This window comes from Pangasianodon hypophthalmus, chromosome 3 (genome assembly GCF_027358585.1).
Source record: "Pangasianodon hypophthalmus isolate fPanHyp1 chromosome 3, fPanHyp1.pri, whole genome shotgun sequence".
NCBI classification, from domain to species: Eukaryota; Metazoa; Chordata; class Actinopteri; order Siluriformes; family Pangasiidae; genus Pangasianodon; species Pangasianodon hypophthalmus.
This window is the reverse complement of record NC_069712.1, coordinates 10403070-10421973: the sequence shown is the minus strand read 5'-3', so window position 1 is coordinate 10421973 and position 18904 is coordinate 10403070. Positions and strand designations below refer to the sequence as shown.

At 37.9% G+C, this 18904-nt stretch overlaps 1 protein-coding gene across 1 annotated transcript in view; it reads left to right on the top strand.

Moving 5' to 3' along the window:
• ldb3a (LIM domain binding 3a) overlaps positions 1-18904 on the top strand; it is a 48906-nt gene that overhangs the window by 10760 nt on the left and 19242 nt on the right. Inside the window, exons 2-8 of the mRNA XM_053232383.1 lie at positions 1227-1378; positions 4818-4893; positions 9802-9824; positions 10673-10876; positions 13653-13816; positions 14774-14810; positions 15457-15552. Coding sequence (XP_053088358.1) covers positions 1227-1378; positions 4818-4893; positions 9802-9824; positions 10673-10876; positions 13653-13816; positions 14774-14810; positions 15457-15552 — 752 coding nt within the window. The remainder of the gene's footprint in view (positions 1-1226; positions 1379-4817; positions 4894-9801; positions 9825-10672; positions 10877-13652; positions 13817-14773; positions 14811-15456; positions 15553-18904) is intronic.

The window sequence follows — 18904 nt, the reverse complement described above, 5'->3', positions numbered from 1 at the left end:
CTTAACCATCATCTGTTCAGCTTAATTGTAAGTCACTTTGGACAAAATGTTCTGCAAAATGAGTAGATGTCAGTCTAAACAATGCAACAACAACAAAAAAACCCAAAGAAAATATAATCAATTACTGTCTGGACATAGCACTTCAATGTAACTTATACTACAGATTCTATAGATGTTCTAACCTCTGCCCTTAATACACAACCGTCATTAGCTCCCTGGGAGAATGAGTAGGGAGTGTTGTGGTGACAGAAATAACCATCCTAAAAGCCCAATGGATATAACAGATTTAAAGAGAAATGTCAGCGCAGACACCTGGATCTGAGTATCCCGTTTATTTATAATAATATGACTTAAGCAGGATAGCATGGTGTTGTTTCATATGCTGTTTTTTAATGTCTTTGCCTAATACAAAACCATATGCAGAAGGTAATGCTGAAAAAAGAGGCTATAAGGTGATATGCCATGATTTTGCATTATTTCGTTTGAGTGTCTGTTCTTTTGCCCTATAGGGATGTGAATGAAACAGGCGAACATAAAGGATAGTACAGACATAACATGGATACATGTGATACCTGTTCTTTGTTAATATAATAATGGTGATGCATGATGGTGCAAGATGCAACCATTGATTTGATGTACTAAAGTACTGTAACTACAGTCAACTCTATTTTGAGGAACCTATCATTAGGAAAAAAAAAAAGATCATTGATAATACATCATGTGGATAGACCCTGTGCATTGTGTCATTCTGTAAAACAGCTGCCATGGATTACCCACTGCAATGTGTTTTTTCCTGTGTAATTCCTTTTATTAAAAATATCTTGGTTCAGTACCATATTCTGTTGTGTACTGTGATGCACGAATTGTCAGCAAGGAAATACATGATAAATGGAAAGATTTTTATAATTATTATAATTACTATAATACTATATACCATAACAAAATAATATCCAGCCTCAATCGGGGCTGCTTTTTGGCATATTCAGTGTATCTACCTTCACTGCAGATTTAGCTGATATAATGTGTAGCCTCTCATATAAAGGAAACAATAGTGTTTTCACTGACAACAAGGCCTTGTATATGTTTTTTTATCATCACATTATTGTCTAATTAGCTGCTATTCCTTCTGGCCCATGTACATGGGCAGATCAAGGATAACTTTAAAGCTGTTTTTAGGTGATGATATGCAAATATGTTGTTCACTGGTTTGCCTTGTCTTTCCGCAGATCACTCCTGGGAGCAAAGCAGCTTCAGGTAACCTGACCCAGGGTGACATCATCGTAGCCATTGACGGTGTCAGCACTGAGGGCATGACTCACCTGGAGGCTCAGAACAAGATCAAGAGTGCCAACTTCAACCTGGCCCTCACCATGCAGAGGTACAGTGACCTGCGATGTGTGTGTGCATGCATGTGTGTGTGTGTGTGTGTGCACGCACATGTGTGTCTGCCTGTGTGTGCATGCATGTGTGTGTACTTTGTAATAGTAAACCTAGTAATATTAGGTTTAATAAATCTATATAGTGTATATATAATATAGTATTATAAATACTTATAAAACTATTCAGATGCTAGTATAGTTATTATTTTATATAACATATTATATGATATTGCATTACATTTTTAAATATACACTACAGCTTGAACCAATTTGGAGCTGTATTTTCACAAGCAGAATTGTAAAGATGACAGTAGAGGTTATTATTTGAGGTTTAATAGGGGTTTGCTCTCAAACTTATAAACGTCTTTTGATGAAGGATATAGCTGGCATTTCATATTATGAGCCCTAGTCAAATATCTGATTATAGTATTACAGAGAAAAGTCAGTTTAAGGTTCACTTTAAATTACGTTAGATGCATGATGGTGCCAGTATGTCTTTCATGTGTGTATGTGTGTGTTCATGTGCATGTGTCACTGCCACAGTTGTTTGACTGACACTCGTTAAGCTGCTGCCAGTGGTGTTTAGCGTGGCAGTAAAGGTGATCAGACAGACAGATTAGGAGTTAGGAGGTTTGGTGCTGATACTGAATTGCAAGGTAGGCTATGTGAGATCTTCTGATTTCTAGAGGTTAATGTCATAAATGGCTCGACAAACCAACCAAGTCAGTGCTGAGGTGCTTTAATGATGTCTGCAATATACTGACTTTCATATTCTTTCACCACCATTGTAACTCCACCATCATGAAGAATTTAGGGATTACAACAACCACTCATTCTCTCAATTACCACCAGAACAAAATGGAAAAGGGTAAATGTGTGCCATGTGCTTCACCTTGTTGAATCTGCTACACATTTCTATAAAGCTGCATTAAAATATTTTTTACGTTATGACACATGTTTTTGTATTTCCACACTGTGTTTTTTCTGTTTCCCTTTAGGGAATAACCAGTCAACCTAGACCTCATTAAAATGTCTATTTATGCCTTTATTTCTTCATTCTTTTCCATTTTATTTAAATATACTTGCCTAGTAATTTAGGCTAAGTGGCTGCTGAATCAACTTTTTTTTATCCTCCCTATAAAGTGTAACTGCTAACAGAATTCACCACATTTTTTGAACAGTTCTGAAAAGGAAAAACAACTGATGGTAATCTCACTGAATTTATCACTACCAGCTCTCTCAGATAGCTGCAAGTGCAGTGAATGTGTTGTTTATCGTAAGATGTGTGTGTATGTGTGTTATTCTATTAAGAGGACGTGGTGCAGTGTTTTCCCGGATAAAGGTCACAGGGTTTCATTTCTCTCATGTTTCCTTTCAGTCAATTAGGCATGCTCCAGGCAGTTCAGTTTAATGGGACAGATATGATGTGGAGACACACTCAGAGACACACTGCCAGAGAAATTGTGTGGCAGAAGCAATCCTGCTTCATTGTGCAGTGTCAAAATTAATGCCTTGTAATGTTTCTATTTACAGTTTCTCGGTTTTCTTCGTATACCACTTCCGTAGTTCAATAGTGTATGTTTTAGAAGCGCCTGCTAAATGAACCCTGTTTTTCTACACGTGACCTTCTTTAAGCATTCTGCTCTCATAAGTGTACTGCTTGAGCACAAATCATAGGCTACTTTGTGCCTAGTATCTATTTTAGGATCTGATTTTGTCCCTTATTGTCACTCTGAAAGCAAAATCGTTCATGCTTGAGTAAATTACTACATTTTAAAGAAACAGTGTTGAGTGCTGAGTGCTTCACGAGTGCCAACACATTATACTTGATGCTTTCTTCTCTGAATTCTTTTATTTCTGTCTGTAAACTTTGGTGTGGCAAATTATTCCCTTAAATCTCCAAAGACACATGATTCCAAAACCAAATGCACATCTTTTATCTCACAGTTTCATATAAACAGACTTGCAGTTCTTGAACAAACTTGGGTACTATACATAGTGAAAATATAAGAGTGTTGTAAGAAATAATAGGGGGTTTCAGTAATCAAGTAATCAAGCTAAAGGGACATTTTTTGATTTACCACATGTTTTAAAGAGGTAATGTTTAATTCTCTATTCTTTCGAAAATTCACTTTACATTGATGTAATTAATTGTGGAAGTCCAAATCACTCCAATCACTCTGCAGGCCTTCTGCTTTGCTAAAAAATAATATATCTGACATAGTGTTCTTGCTAAAGTCAAGACTAACATCATGTGGAGAGGGTTTGGAAATTAAATTGTCTTTAATTTCTTCCCACTCCATCTTTAATACTTGATTGATTTAATCTAAATATATCAAATAATAAAATAAGGCTTTTATATAACACCCATTTAAAATACTCAACCACTGATGGTTTGTTTAAACATTCATGAACAAACTAATATGATATTCAGGCATAAAATTTTGACCCTTAATAAGATCAAAGCAGATACCAATTTCAACCCTTATGTTTTACACTTTTAAATTATATATTGGTGTAAAACGTCTTACATATTTCCAGTGGTCTGCAAATAGCGTGTATATGACATATGGCTCATTTTTGCTAGAAAGAAAATCGAACCTTATTATTTCAAGGTCTCATACATTCTGTACATACATACAGATGATACATGCATACTGTACATACAGACAGTACATGCATACAATACATTCACACTGTATAGGGCAAACATATTGTACATACATGCATAAATACTGTATAGCACAAAAATATAGTACATACATTCAAACGATACTTATATACATACTGTATATACACATATAGTGCATTCGTACAGTACATTCAGTACATAATACATAAATTTAGTACATACATAGTACATAATTTTGGTAAAAATATACAGTATATACATTGACTACATACATATATAGTACATACATTAAAACATACATGCATACGGTACATACAAATAGAACATACAGTACATACTGTACACACACATACAGTACATACGGGAGACATCAAACTGAAACATTCACATTCTGTAGTGCACAGGGTCTGCTTTGTTTTGGTTCATGTGACACATTCAGTGCTCAGTGGGGTGTGGAGTTTTAGATATTTTATCCCGTTGCCCATACTGAGAGGCTGGGGACAAGGTCACATGATGGAGAAATTGCCGAGTCTGATAGCACCTGGCAGGAAAGATCTCCCAAAGTCCCTTCTAGCTCACCTTGTTGGAATGAGTTTCTAGCTGAAAGTGCTCCTAGATATTACACAGTGTGGGGGATGGGTACAGTTATTCAGGTGTTCCTCAGTTCTGCCTCTATCCTCTTCTGTCACTGCCTCTGTTGAGATCAGAGTCAGTCCTGTCATGGTGATTGCTGTTTTAATCAGCTTTGTGTCACATGCAGTGGCTCTCTTAAGAATGAATTCTGACAAACATCTGTTTTGCTGTAGGTCAAAGCGCCCAATCCATGTGTCCATGACTGCACCAAGAATCGACACTTCAATTCCTGTCATCCCTCACCAGAAGGTATGTGCTAGCCAGGCTTAAAGAATTTCTCTGCATCCACTTTCAATCCCAGAAGAAGTCATGTTCCCTGCATCCCTAGCTATGAATATGATGTTTTGCGAAGATTCACTCATATGGAACTGCTGCCTAAGAGTCAGCTTAGATAAACCTTTTGCTCGGATTATTACACAGGCTTACACAGAAGTGTCACTTTAGGACGCTTGAAGCCGAGCATGTGCCTCTGGGTACAAGAGTTTTTTAAGAATGCCTTTCTTTCTCAGTTAAATGCTCATTTTCTTGGATCAACATTTATGGAGAATCTGATAATGCTGATAATGCCCTCCAGTGGCTGCAAAACAAGGTGCAGTCTATTCAGAAAACCAGTTTATTCAACATTACACTAGAATTTTCATTTGAAAAAAATTCAACAGCATCTAGATTAGGCGTCTTACTCTTTTTACAGCCAGGGATCCTGATGAGTGTAAAAAAATTATTTCAAAAATTATTTATTTAATGAGCATAATCCAACTGTTAAAATTAGGCAGGTATTTCCATGATTGCAGTGCCTTTGTAACGCTTAAAAATGAACTTAATTTTTTTAAACAATGACTCTACAGAATCATTAATTTTTAACCTATTCCAGACTTCTGGAATCTTGCTTGTCTGGTGTCCTTGGAGATGGGAGAACTTAATTTTCTTCTTCACATGATCATGAAGTTCATTTGATGCAACTTCAAATTGAACATGTGACTTGTGGATTCTTCCAAATATTTCATAGGGGTGAATGTGTTCAGGTAACAGGGCTGAGTGAATGTTATGCGACACTAAATTACTACATTTTTCATATCCTATAATGGCGGACTCATGGAAAAGGATGTCTCAAGCATGACATTAAATGGTTTCACACATTACTGCAAAAAATAATTCGATTTTTGAAGTATTTTAATGATTATATTTCAAGGTAAAGTGTACTTATAGTGGCCCGGGACAGGCCAAATACTGTTGGTATGGTTTTATTAATGTTTTAAGTTTAAGTTTATTTATCTGAAACATGCACATTGATTGTTATGAAGGCCACTTTATTTATGTTTAAATGTATTTTACCTTTACTTTACATGCATATTTACATACATAAATGTAATATCAGTGGGACACAAATGGCACCACAATCATGGAAGTGCATAGAACAGAAACCAGTTACACGGTGTTAAATATTAGATCGATTTGAACGTTTGCATCATATCTACAGCAGCTGGATTCATGTTGACATTTCTATGTGTTTTTGAGTTTAATGTTTAAGATTAAACCCATTCAATTCGTGTGACCAGTTAATATAGCCTTATAACTACAGTAATTAAATAATAAATATAACAGCAATAACAGTAGTAATTATAGTAGATGTCAGTAATGACCACCACAATAACCATTTTTTAATGATAAAAAAGTAGACCCCTTGGGACCCCACTTGTGAGAACCACACATCTAGGTCTCCTCCTCACCCCCTGTTCTTTTTATCCATGTGTCTCCTCCTTTAAGGGTCATCCTTATCAAATGAATGGTGGTCTTGCTAGCTGTGCTGAAACAAACTCCTACCACTGCAACACACAGGAGCTCAGCCTGTCCTCTAGCTCACAAAAGACGCAGCAATATAACTCCCCAATTGGACTGTACTCAGCCGAAACGCTGAGAGAAATGGCCATGCTTCAGGAGAGAGCTAAAAGCCTGGGCTCAGGCGAGCCACTGTGGTATGTAAGCAGGTATATTAAGTATGCGCGACATGCCAGTAGCCAGGTGTGGTTGTGGTAAAACCCAGCAAATCCCACTGAATGCTTGAGACTTAATGGGTGAAATCAAGCTGGAATTGACAAACAAAAATCAGCCTGCTTGTTTATGATGCTGGACAAGCTGCACAAATTAAAGAAATACAATGTTTATACACATGTGTATATGCATACTCCCTAATTAATATGTAAATATTTTTAGCGAATTTAAGGCAAGGGGTCCGGCCCAGCTGGCTGCTAACTGGCATGTGTTGTGTGACAGAAGGATGACAGCAGTGTAAAGAGCAGTTGGTAAATCAATACAGCAGTGGTTCCCATACCGTCTAGGTCATGAACTCTCTTCAGGCCTGGGTTCACACATGCCAGGGTCATGTGTGATGCACTATACACACCACGAACACTTGTAGGCAGATTGGTTGCCTTCCAGCATGTTCTGTTCTGACACAAGCCTATGTTTCGTAAAAGTCAATTTCAGCGATCTTTTTTAAACGTTTCAAACTGTTGTTAAAGGTTCTGAATGCCACAAGTTTTGGATTAATCATTGTTAAATACAAATGATTAATATATTCTACCATCTGACTAAAATCTGCCCAAAAAAAAAAAAAAGATTTACTCTGAGGGTACCAAAGCCCAGTTAACACGGATGACACCTTGACACTGATCTCAAGGTCTAATGATATTCTACATATTCCTTAAATTCTACAAATTTGAACTGTACAGTAGACTGCAAAAGTTTACACACCCTTAGGGCACAACGAAGACAGAAATTTTTTTTAACCAGCCACAACATTTAGTGTGTTTGGAACATAAAAAAAAAAATACTCAGGTCATTGCACTCAGCAGTAGTGGGCACTACATGCCCACAAAAGACAAACTATGTGACCAGTGACAAGTTTGGTTTCACAGATGTTCATTCATCTGAGAATCTTCATTCATTTTCACATCTGTCAAACATAACAAGTAACAAAAATGTTCAGTGTATCTTAAGACAAAGTGAAAAGAAAATAATATTAGTTCAGATGTTTGTATCTTCTTTCCTGCATGTGCATGCATAACTATGTCTTCTCTCTTTCGTATGCCCTGAACAGCTTTGGTATTCTTTTGGTGGGTTATTTATTTATTTATTAGATTTTTTTGAACTGTTATGTATGTAGAGGATACATACATTTTGTTTTTCACTCATCTGGGAATTCTGTAATTATAGATCAGCATTTAGCGATCTTTTTATCCATTAAAAAAAAAAAAAAAAAAAAAAGATTTTGACTGTACATAATATACACTATACGGCCAAAAGTTTGATGTCTCTGTATGTTATAGCATTACAGTTTCCCTTCACTGGAACTAAGGGGCCCAAACATATTCCAGCATGACAGTGCCTCTGTGCACAAAGCGAGCTCCATGAAGACATGGTTTGCTAAGGTTAGAAGGAAGAATTTGAGTGGCCTGCACAGGGCCCTGACCTCAACCCCACTGAATACTTTAGGGATGAACTGGAATGCTGACTGCACCCCAGGCCTCCTTGCTTGACATCAGTGCCTTACCTCACTAATGCTCTTGTGGCTGAATGATCCCCAGATCCCCACAGCCACGCTCCAAAATCTAGTGGAAAGCCTTCCCAGAAGAGTGGAGGTTATTATAACAGAAAGGAGGACTGAATCTAGAATGGGATGTTCAACAAGCACGTATGAGTGTAATAGTCAGGTGACCACAAACATCAGCAGACACTGATTTACTAAATGTAGCACAAATATCATTTTGCTATCCTGTAAAATATAAATGTCACTGTTTCTATGTGGTATGAGGATTCTGTTCTATAAAAGCTCTGAGATCTGCCATTTATGTTTCAGACAGTTTAAAGAGATCAGTGCAGTGAGAGAGCGAGAGAGAGAGAGAGAGAAAGAGAGAGAGAGAGCACCTGTTACATCTCTCTCTATAAAAGGCCATGGATTGTCAAGGTTCAGGTGTCTAGCTGTCACACGAATATATCCTCCTTCCCTCTCCCTCTCACAACTCAGCAATGAATAATGTATCATCTTCATTTGAAGTGCTCACCATTAAAGTTTTTTTCTTTGGTGTTTAGAGTTTTTTTAGAATGACAAAATGAGTTTGCAGCTCAGTATTAGGTCAGTGTTTACTTCACGAAGAAATAGTGTTGCTAATTGTGTGAGTTACGCTACTTATATTTTACATTTATAGCCTGTTAGCAGCTTTGCTTGATTCATTTTTCCTCTCTGACTATAAGTGTATAAACACATATCTCACCCTCTGATTATCCACAATTTTATATCAGATCTTCTCTTGATTTCCTTGACTAATTCCTTAATCAGATTCTGTTCATTCATGATCAACATCATGATCCGTCTGAAATCACTCTCTCACCTACTCTCTTGTTCACTATGTAGACTGTTCTATATACTGTAGGGGCCAGCAGTAGCAGTTCTTTTCAAACCAAAAGAAATCATTATACACTATATGGCAGCAAGTTTGTGGACACCTAACCATCACGCCCATATGTGCTTTTTAAACCTCTCATTCCAGATTTAGTCCGTGGCTGTGGGAATTTGTGTTCGTTCCGCCACAAGAGCATTAGTGAGGTCAGGCACTGATGTTGGGTGAGAAGGTCAGGGGTGTAGTCGGCATTCCAGTTCTTCCCAAAGGTGTTCAGTGGGGTTGAGGTCAGGGCTCTGTGCAGGCCACTCAAGTTCTACCACTCCAGGGGAAATTCTGTAAACCTTCTGTACAATTGTGTGCTTCCAGCTTTGTGGCAACAGTTTGGGGAAGGCCCACATATTGGTGTGATGGCCAGGCGTCCACAACCTTTTGGCACTGTAGTGCAGAAGAAGTGTGTATTGGTTGTACACTGGATTTACAGTGTACTGTGGGTAATAATCTAGTAAAATATCCATATATATATATTTTTTTAAATTTTTATATATATATATATATATACATATAAATTTATGTAATTATATTAGGGGAATATAATTTGTCCACTGAAAATTTAGACACCACTACAAAATGGCTGCGCCTCATACAGTGCACTACATGGTGAATAAGGAACAAATTCAGAAACAGAATCAGATTGTGACTCAACAGATGTTAACAGATGCTTTTTCTTTTCTTTCTCTCTTTATTCTTGCAACCATAGGTTATTACCAACATGCCTATCAAGTTAGTACCATGCCACTGAGTGCTGTAGTGCTGTGTTGTTTATGTGCATGTCTGTGTCTGTGGCGTGTTTAGGTCCTTGACTACTGTTCAGTCCAGCATTCTGTGTGTTGTCAGTTGAAATCTGTCTACCTGAGTCTGTGAATCTGCAATTAATCTTGCTTTGCAGAGTTGAGAAAGCAGAATTTGTCTTCATGTTTCTGTATATGTCAGTGTGTGTGGCGCTGTATTGTGTTGTGCTGTGCTCAGGAATGACAGGACTGTAGAATGGATAGACTGATGATCTCTGTAGCTGCATGTTTGTCATATTCAGAGCTTACATTCAGCTCACTGGTTGTGGCCAGCATGATGATGACATAGAACTGTTACAGCGTATTGACGAGAGTTAAGGCCAGAATTTATGGTTGGTAATTGATAGCTAACGTGTGCAGGATGTTTTTTTCTTCTGGTATTTAAAGGAGCTAATTTATATGCATTGGAATGCTAATTTTGACATATAATTTGCATTTGTGTAGGATGCGTTAACCCAAGAAGCATTAATCATCTTACCTCATTGCGTCAATTCTAACTTTTGGTTAGAACATTGACATATCTAAAAGACACTATTGATTTTATATTAAGAATAAATAAAACAATAAATAATGAGTAATAAGATTACTCATTCACAAATTTGCTCTGTAGCTCCTTTGAAGCCTCCTTTTCTGCAAAGGAACTTTTTATGCTCTCTTTCCTGCATGTCTTACCTTCTAGCCATCACTGTAACACATCTCTCCTCCCTTGCTTCCCCTTCATCCCCCTTTCCTCTCTCTTTTTCACCTTTTCCTCACATCCAACTAACTCCACCACCACAGCAACGAGTACGTGCCCAGTTTCAACCCCATTGCCCTGAAGGACACAGCTCTTTCCACCAACAAGCCCATTGAAGTGAAGGGGCCGGGAGGCAAGGCCACTATCATCCATGCCCAGTACAACACTCCGATTAGCATGTACTCGCAGGATGCCATCATGGACGCAATCGCTGGTCAGTCTCAGGCCAGAGGGGCTGAATTGTCCGGGTAAGACCAAATGCACTGCCTTGCCTTTCTCTTGTCTTTTCTCTCCTGCTTGCATGAGCCATCCTCCCCTTTGTGCTGGTCAAATAGATGTGCTTGGTTCAGCTGCTGCTATGCGCTGAAGATTTCCATCAAGATGGCCAATTATCTTTCTCTTACACCCATTCTTTTCTCTTGATGGTGTAGCTCGGGTACATACAGAGGAATGCTGAATGGTTTTAGTAAGACTTCATGTTGTTTTGAGTGTGTATAAAGTGTTAGTGGGGAACACTAGCTGTATGTGACGTCTCTAGTCACATGTATTCATGTGTGTTGTTACATCTGCTCTAAGTGGTTTTGTGGATATTAGCTTTTGTTATTATTTAGCTAGCTGTGCAGTTTTATGTACACTTCCAGTCAAAAGTTTGGACACAACAGATTTTTTTAATGCCTTAAAGACATTTTGATAAAGGCTTATGGTTAAAATTTATTTATAAGACAAATGCAAATAGTTCAGTTAATGCCCATGTGTAAATTTATATGTGAATCATAATGTATTTTTAATAGTAATTTTTACTTAAAATGTAATTGTTTCCCCAAACCATTAGTTTTCATTTAGAGAAGCAGTGAGGAGCTCTGGCTTATTTGGGAACTTTTTTGAATCGCCTTCATGAAGCTGGTTGAGATGATGCCAAAAATACACAGTAGTTTTGAATTGGTAGTATTTTTCTTGGTCACTGTGAAATATGTTTTGTTTCATAATTATTGTTATTCTGAAATAGTAGAAAATAGCAGAAATGAAGAAAAGCCTTCTGTAAGCAAGTGTGTCTGAAATTTTTACTGGTAGTGTAGATTCATTGGTTTAAACTTTATATATGCAGTTAGTAAAAGCGAGATCACACAAAATCACATAGAATCTAGTAACCTAGAATCATAGTAACTTAAGGTTAAAATCAGAATTAACATGTTGCATTGATTGTCATGATAATGTATTAATTAGGATAGCTTTCGATTGAACGGGCATGAACAGATTTAGCCCTGAGTTTTGGTCTTGTTGTGTGTGAATGCTGTAATACTGTATGTATTATACGTATTACAGCTCCGGTGTTACACTCTTAGGAAAAAAATATGTCCCTTTATGTATAACCCTACAACAGAGCTCTTAACTATTCAAAGAACTCATGAGGAACCGTTTCTGATATGAAACTCCTCTGTTGCGGAGACCTACTGTACCTTGAACCTTTAAGGGTTTCCCTATCAGATGAGGTTCCAAGTAGAACCCCTTTTAGAAACATAGGAACCCTTACCTGTTCAAAGAACCCACAAGGAACATTTTTTTTCTAAGAGTGTATGTATGTGGTATATGATAGTTACTTGCCGAGAGAATACTGAAGATGTTTCTGTAGGAAACGACACAGAACATTTTCATAAATCTCTATCTGATGGGTCAGTTATGTCCATCTCATTGCACACTCTGCCCTTCCTCACTCATGTTCATCCGTGGCTCCACCCTCTCTCTGTGCCCCTCTGCTGTCCCTCTGTGCCCCTCTGCTGTCCCTCTGTGCCCCTTTGCTGCCTCGGCTGGGTGACATTTCCCAGCGATGAGGCTCTCTCTGGCTCTCCCCTTTCGTAAGTAGCTCAATTCATGTATTCATTATTCACTTCGGTCATTCATTCTCCCACAGCACAGTCTCTCTTTGTCTTTCTCCTGCAACTCAGCATGTTCACACACCTCATCTCTAAACCCTTTTCACTTCTCTCTGTCTCTTATACCCTCATTTTCAACAGTTAGAGGTCTGTGTTTGAATTATGTACTTGATATTGCTCATGAGAACATACATTATTTGTCATCTTAATGATTCCATGTGAGCTGTAGTTTTCTCCCAATTTGCTCATTTTGCCAATTACCACCCACTAGCTAGTTCTCCCCTACCAACCATGGATTTTGATGGCTAGCACATGCTTCCTCCATGTCACACTGCTGCTCATGCAAAGTCACAGCACACACTTAGAAGAAAGCACAAACTGCCCTCTTCTCCATACATGAACTCACAGATGCTCGTGATTGGTTAGTGTCACTCTGACTGAAGGGAGACAGTAACACCATCCCCACCAATAACCAGAGAGCATGGCCAACTTTGCCAGTTTTTGACTCTGGCTGTGTTTTTGACTCTGGCTGTTGGCTGTGGATGCTGCATTCAGGATTTGATGATAGGATGAACATTGCAATTCATAGGAACTGTAGATACAAATAAACTTTGACCATTTGAATAGTGCAGGAGGGTCTGTTGAAATGGGCTTTGGTCACTTTGACTATTTGGTGAGGTAATTGTTAATGATTTTATTCACTTGTATGTCAAACACTAAATGTGGGAACCACAATATCACTGCTCTACTCTGTCATCCTTCTGGGCAAGAGATTGATGTGACCTGAATGTTTGCACTGTAGTGATACACTAGACAAGCTTCTGCTGTTTAGAAAGCAATCATGTCCCATGCCTTTCCTCATACGTTTGTCAGCTTATGCTAGAGAGTGCTGCCTTTTCCCTCTGTACCTTAGTAAATAAAAAATCTCAATTCACAAATTATGAAAGCACAGCAGATAAACCCAGTAACTTTACCTTTGTTAGCACTATGACAACTACTAATACCCATTAGTATAAGTTGGGAAATATTTAATAAATATCACAAAAGGACGTTTTTGCAGTTAACCCAGTCACGCAGTACACTCACATAAACTTCGGGCCATGCTGGCTGAGGAGTGTGTGCTTTACGGTTGCGGCTCTCTCTGTGGTTGCAGTAGTCTGCCTGTTAAAGAGCGTGTTATAGACAGTGCTTCCCCAGTGTATCAGGCTGTGAATTCCAGCGGAGAAGTGCTAGAGCCTGCTGAGTGGGCACGGAGAGCCGCCCACATGCAGTCCAAGTCCTTCCGCCTCCTCGCCCACCTCACCGGCACTGAATACAGTGAGTGTGCCCTCCAGACCCACACACCCCTTTTAACCTTCATGTTCTGTTCATGACAATAAACTATTAGCTATCATTATAAAAAGTGGAGCAGTATACGTAAATAATGAAGGTTTTCAGTGATTCATTATTATTATGTTGAGTGTATAATAGTAATAAAGCGAGTTTTATATTCTGCAGTGCCACTTTACAGTACTTTACTGTAAAGAAGATGTGCCAGCGGTTTAAAGGACATAATTTTATGCATATTTACTTTGGTCCTTGGGATAAGCATTGTCTCTGATTACGATGCTGTCTCCTTTGATGTCTTCTGTGCAAAAAAAAAAAAAAAAAGTGATGATACAATTGAGTAATTAATAATTATATATTCATGTATTTAATTTTATCCTCGAATAATTTCAAAGTGACATGTCTTTTCTGTCAGAAGTAATATTGCTCCTCGCTCCTGTCGATATCGCACAAGAAAAATGGACGGTCAGAATCGTGCATAGCTGAGACACGCCACTATTTTCGGCCCTACGTGCACAACTGTCTGAGAGAGTTTTAGTTACATTTGAGATTCGAATACCAATAAGCACAATTTTGGTATTAACTCTTCATTATGCGTGCTTAACTAAACTAAATTAGCTAAAACACGGCCCATTGAGCTTAAATGCTGCTCTGTTGCATATTGGAAAAAAGTCTCATTATCTGCCTTGAAAATGTCAGAATGAGATGAAGTTTTAGTTTTTGGAACAAAATTCAAAAGAGGGGGCTTGATCAATATTATAGCTACTGCAAACTATATGACAGAGCATGAAGGTTAAGTCTTTAAGTAAGCGACAACAAGCAGTTTCTCTAAGTAACTGGTGAAATTCTTCACTGAAAGGCTGGACATAATTAATAAACTCATCTTGGTGAAGGATTACTGGTCTCTAATATTCTTCTATTTTTCCTTCTCGCTCTTTTCTTCTGCAGTGCAAGACCCAGATGAGGAAGCTCTTACAAGAGCGAGGTAGGCAGCTAGCAGCAGCACCTGGTGGCCAAAGACAATGTGTTATTGACTAGTTGAGATAAAACTCAATTTGCTAGTTGAGAAAAAACTCAAACACATAAAGGACTGACCTGCACCCACGTAGCCTGACCCCTCTCTGTGCTGGACTTTAACATTATTTAAACAAACATCATGTCATACTCTGCCCACACACATTTTATGATTCTCACAGTTTTGTACTGTATGACTTAAGGGTTCTTTGTCTGTCCTTCTTAGGGAACCCCTTAAAGAAAGGGTAGAACTATACAACATAGTATAAGAAAAATGTCCAAACTAGAATCCTTTTAGTAAGCAGAACCTTTAGTTTAAGAACCTTTGTCTATATAAAGAACCATTTGAAGAACCCTTCTCGTAGAGTCTAGCATGTAGCTCGTGTGTCGTTCAGCACATTTTATAGTCGTACAATCTCACGTGTAAGATATGACCTTAGATAGCAGTCTTCTTATTTAAGGATGAATGTTACTGGAAGTGCAGTGTATATGAACACTCACTGATCTTGGACAGTGATCTTAGAGTTGAGGTCATCATCCCTAACTCACTTCTTTCTCCCTTCTCCCCTTGTCTTTCTCTGTCTGTCTCTTCCTCTATACCTCTCTTCATGCCACAGGGAAATATTTGAGTCAGGAGCTAAAGGCCCTCGTTTTGCCAAACTGAAAAACTGGCACAACGGCCTGTCTGCCCAAATCCTTAACTTAGTTCATTAAAGAGCTCAGGACAGACAGCGGTAGGCAGATGATGTCATGGAAAGTAGATAGACAAAGCATGTGAGAGAGGAGGACTGAGAGAGAAGACAAAGTTGGTTCATTCAGCACAGTCCCATGGACAGATTTCATGCGCATTTCATGTCGCTGTATACTCTCCCTATGCTGTGGCTGGATTGTAGAACATTTTATGGAATGTCTTGCCCATTGTGTAATGTTTCCTCATGCTGTCTCTGTATCTGAGTCTCTGATAATCAGCAAATAAAAGCTGTTGAACTGTTAACTGAAAATTATTGGGCAGGTTTCTTGGCGTTTGGCTTCTATTGAATTTGCTTGTTAAATTGTTGAAATAGGAACTGTTTAAATCTGCAAAAAAGATCTGGATTATAAATAAAAAGGGAAAGTATGATTGGGTGATTTCTGCTGTATGAGTCGATTATTGATGAGAGGTCACACCAGCAACACATCCATTTATCAAAAGATGAATATGAACCACATAATTAAGCAAGTGCTTGTAGAGTTTATTAGGTCTGTGTCTGTGTGTTTTTATTCAATTGCTAGTGTAATATTCAATTAAATAGTAGATTGGATAGTGTGATTAGTGTAGTACATTGTAACTGGCTTAGTGAAATAATTGAGCATTTAGTGCTCAGAGCATGCAGTGCAGACACATGCTCTTCAGCTTCCAGTTCTTTCTTGCAGATTTTAAATAGAATTCATAAAAACACATGGTGTTAGGAGGAGTTATTAGCCTTAGACATGTCTATTTCTTCCTTTACTTAGGAATAGAGACAGAGCCACTGAGCTGTTCTGCATTTGCTGTTCTGAGAGTTTACATTTGAGTGCAAAGGTTTGCATTACCCTTAGAACAAAATGAAGATGACTCACAGATGTTCCCTCAGTATCACAAGTAATAAATTTGATCAATTGGTGTATGTTAAAATATTAATAGTGGGCAAAAAAACAAACAAACAAAAAAAAACCCATCAGTCTTTCCTTCCTGAAACAAATTGTATGCCCTTAAAAAAATTTCACGCTGAAACATGTTAGATATATTTATACTGACATATCTGTGGTGTGATTAGTGATTCTGGTGCTAATTTGTTCCTTGGTGCTGTATTATTGGTTTTCTCGTAACAAGTTAGCAGTTGTGTGCTGAGCTGATGCAAAAAATGGGGGAAAAATTACATCAATCTCAAACATAAGGGTTAATGGTCTTGTTTCATTGTTATGCCGGAAAACAAAACAGAAAGAGGTTCTTTTCTCAATATTCAATCTCTCGTTAATGAGAAATCCAACATGGAAGTAGTGGACACAGCAAACGCTGAACTGAAAGCTCCAGAAGGTGATGCAGCTATACAATGTAGTAGCTCTGAGTTATGGCAGAGGCTCGGCTCGGCTAGTTAGCGGTCTCCAAGATGTGTGCAGTGGTGTTGATGGCCGTAATAGCATGAAAGTTTCAGCTTTGGAAGCTGAGGAGGTGAGAGAGCTGGACGGGCTAAAGGACTAAAGCGCTGCTGCATCGTTCTCTTTAGTTAGAGAGGAAGCAATATCTAATTCCCACTGCCACCACTGTCACGGCATTGTGGGTAATGTAGGAAGCTATCACCTCAGAATTTCATTTCAAAATAAGTCTTGAACGCCATTAAAAATCGCATGTTAATTATAAAGATTAATGTGCAAGTCGTTCAGGGTTCATTTTTCCTTTAACATCTGCCTCCATCTTCTTTCATATTCTTTGAGCAGCATTTATGGTCAGTTGTAATGAGAGGGTCAGCCCTTCATTTTAACTTTGTCTCATGCCAGCATACACCCACAATGTATTTTTACCTTTTTTCTAATGTTTTTTATCTGTAGATATATTTTAAAATAGATATGTTTTCATTTCTTTCATACAAAAACCACAGAAAATGCAAACCTTTGCACTCAACTGTAGCTTAGTAGAGACTGTAGCTTAGCAGAGACTGTAGCTTAGCAGAGATTAGTATTTCAGGAATAGCATTTCTAATATTTTACCACTGTACAGCCAGATATAGTGAGATATAGTACTTCAGTCATAAGTATAGATACAGTCATAAGTACACAGCGTAAGGAAAAAAAGCTAGAGTTAAATCCCGGGAATAGCAGCTTCTATGTAGAGCTGTTTTGTGGCTGAGAGGACATATCAGGGAGATGGAAACCATATGATCTCTGCACCGTTGGCCATCTGTGCTTCCTTCCACCAAAAGAGATAATAGAGGCAAGAAGGAAATCTGTATTTGCAAGTAGAGAGTCGATAAGCCTTTCAAGAACTTGTTTCTGAAGGTAATTCTGCTTGTCTGGTTGTGACGTAGGGAAATACTGATGGCTGTGCCATGGACTGTTGTTGTTGGCTGCTGTTTGGTCTTGGTTTAAATCAGTGCCACTGCTAACTGCTTGGCCATTCTCATTTGGCTTTTTTGTTTCCGCTGAGCCTCCCTCCACCCGCACTTGCATGCACCGCATGGAGATTCACCTGAAAGAGTGGCTGTCTCTTGGTGGCTGACCTTTCTCCAGGCCTTTCTCCTTTCATTTCTCTTACTCTTCCTCATCCAGTCATATGTACATACACAACACGCCTCATGTTCATCCACCTCGTCTGTTCTTCTGTAAGTTATAATTCATATGTACGTTTGTTTATGCCAACTTAGACATTAACTCTTTCACTACCAGTAACATTGTGTAGATTTATTGCACAGTGTTTCACAGCTGTAGGATTTCCCCCACCTACTAAATCCATTCTATATGCCCACAATTTAATATTAGCTTAATCACAGTGCATTGTTTTCAAATTTCAAATTAGTTACTATAAAATACCTGAAAAGTAAAAATAGGTTACTGATGCAGTACTAGAAAAAAAAAAAAAAAAAAAAAAAAAAAAAAAAAAAATATATATATATATATATATATATATATATATATATAGCTTTCAGTATTTTAGATCATTCATTATTTTTATTAAGCCTTCAAGTCATGCTGCTGATTATTGTATTCAGTTGTCTACTACTAAATTTGTAACAGCAGCATCATTATTGGTAGAGCATATGAGCATTTGTTTGTTTGTTTGCTTTAATGTTTCATGCATTTTTGTATTATTATGATTTATTATTTTGTTTTCTCATTTATCCGTAGTCATCCATTAACTAACATCCCATCAAATATCTCTCTAAACTCACACTTGGTCAATTCTTTCCAATTGTTGTTCTTTCGTTTGTCTCTGAAATGTCTTCCTGTGTCTGCTTCATTCAGCATGAATATATTATCCACCTTTATAACCCCAGTAAAGCCCCAATCATTATAAATACATTATTCATTTCGAAGTTGTTGTGGTGTCAA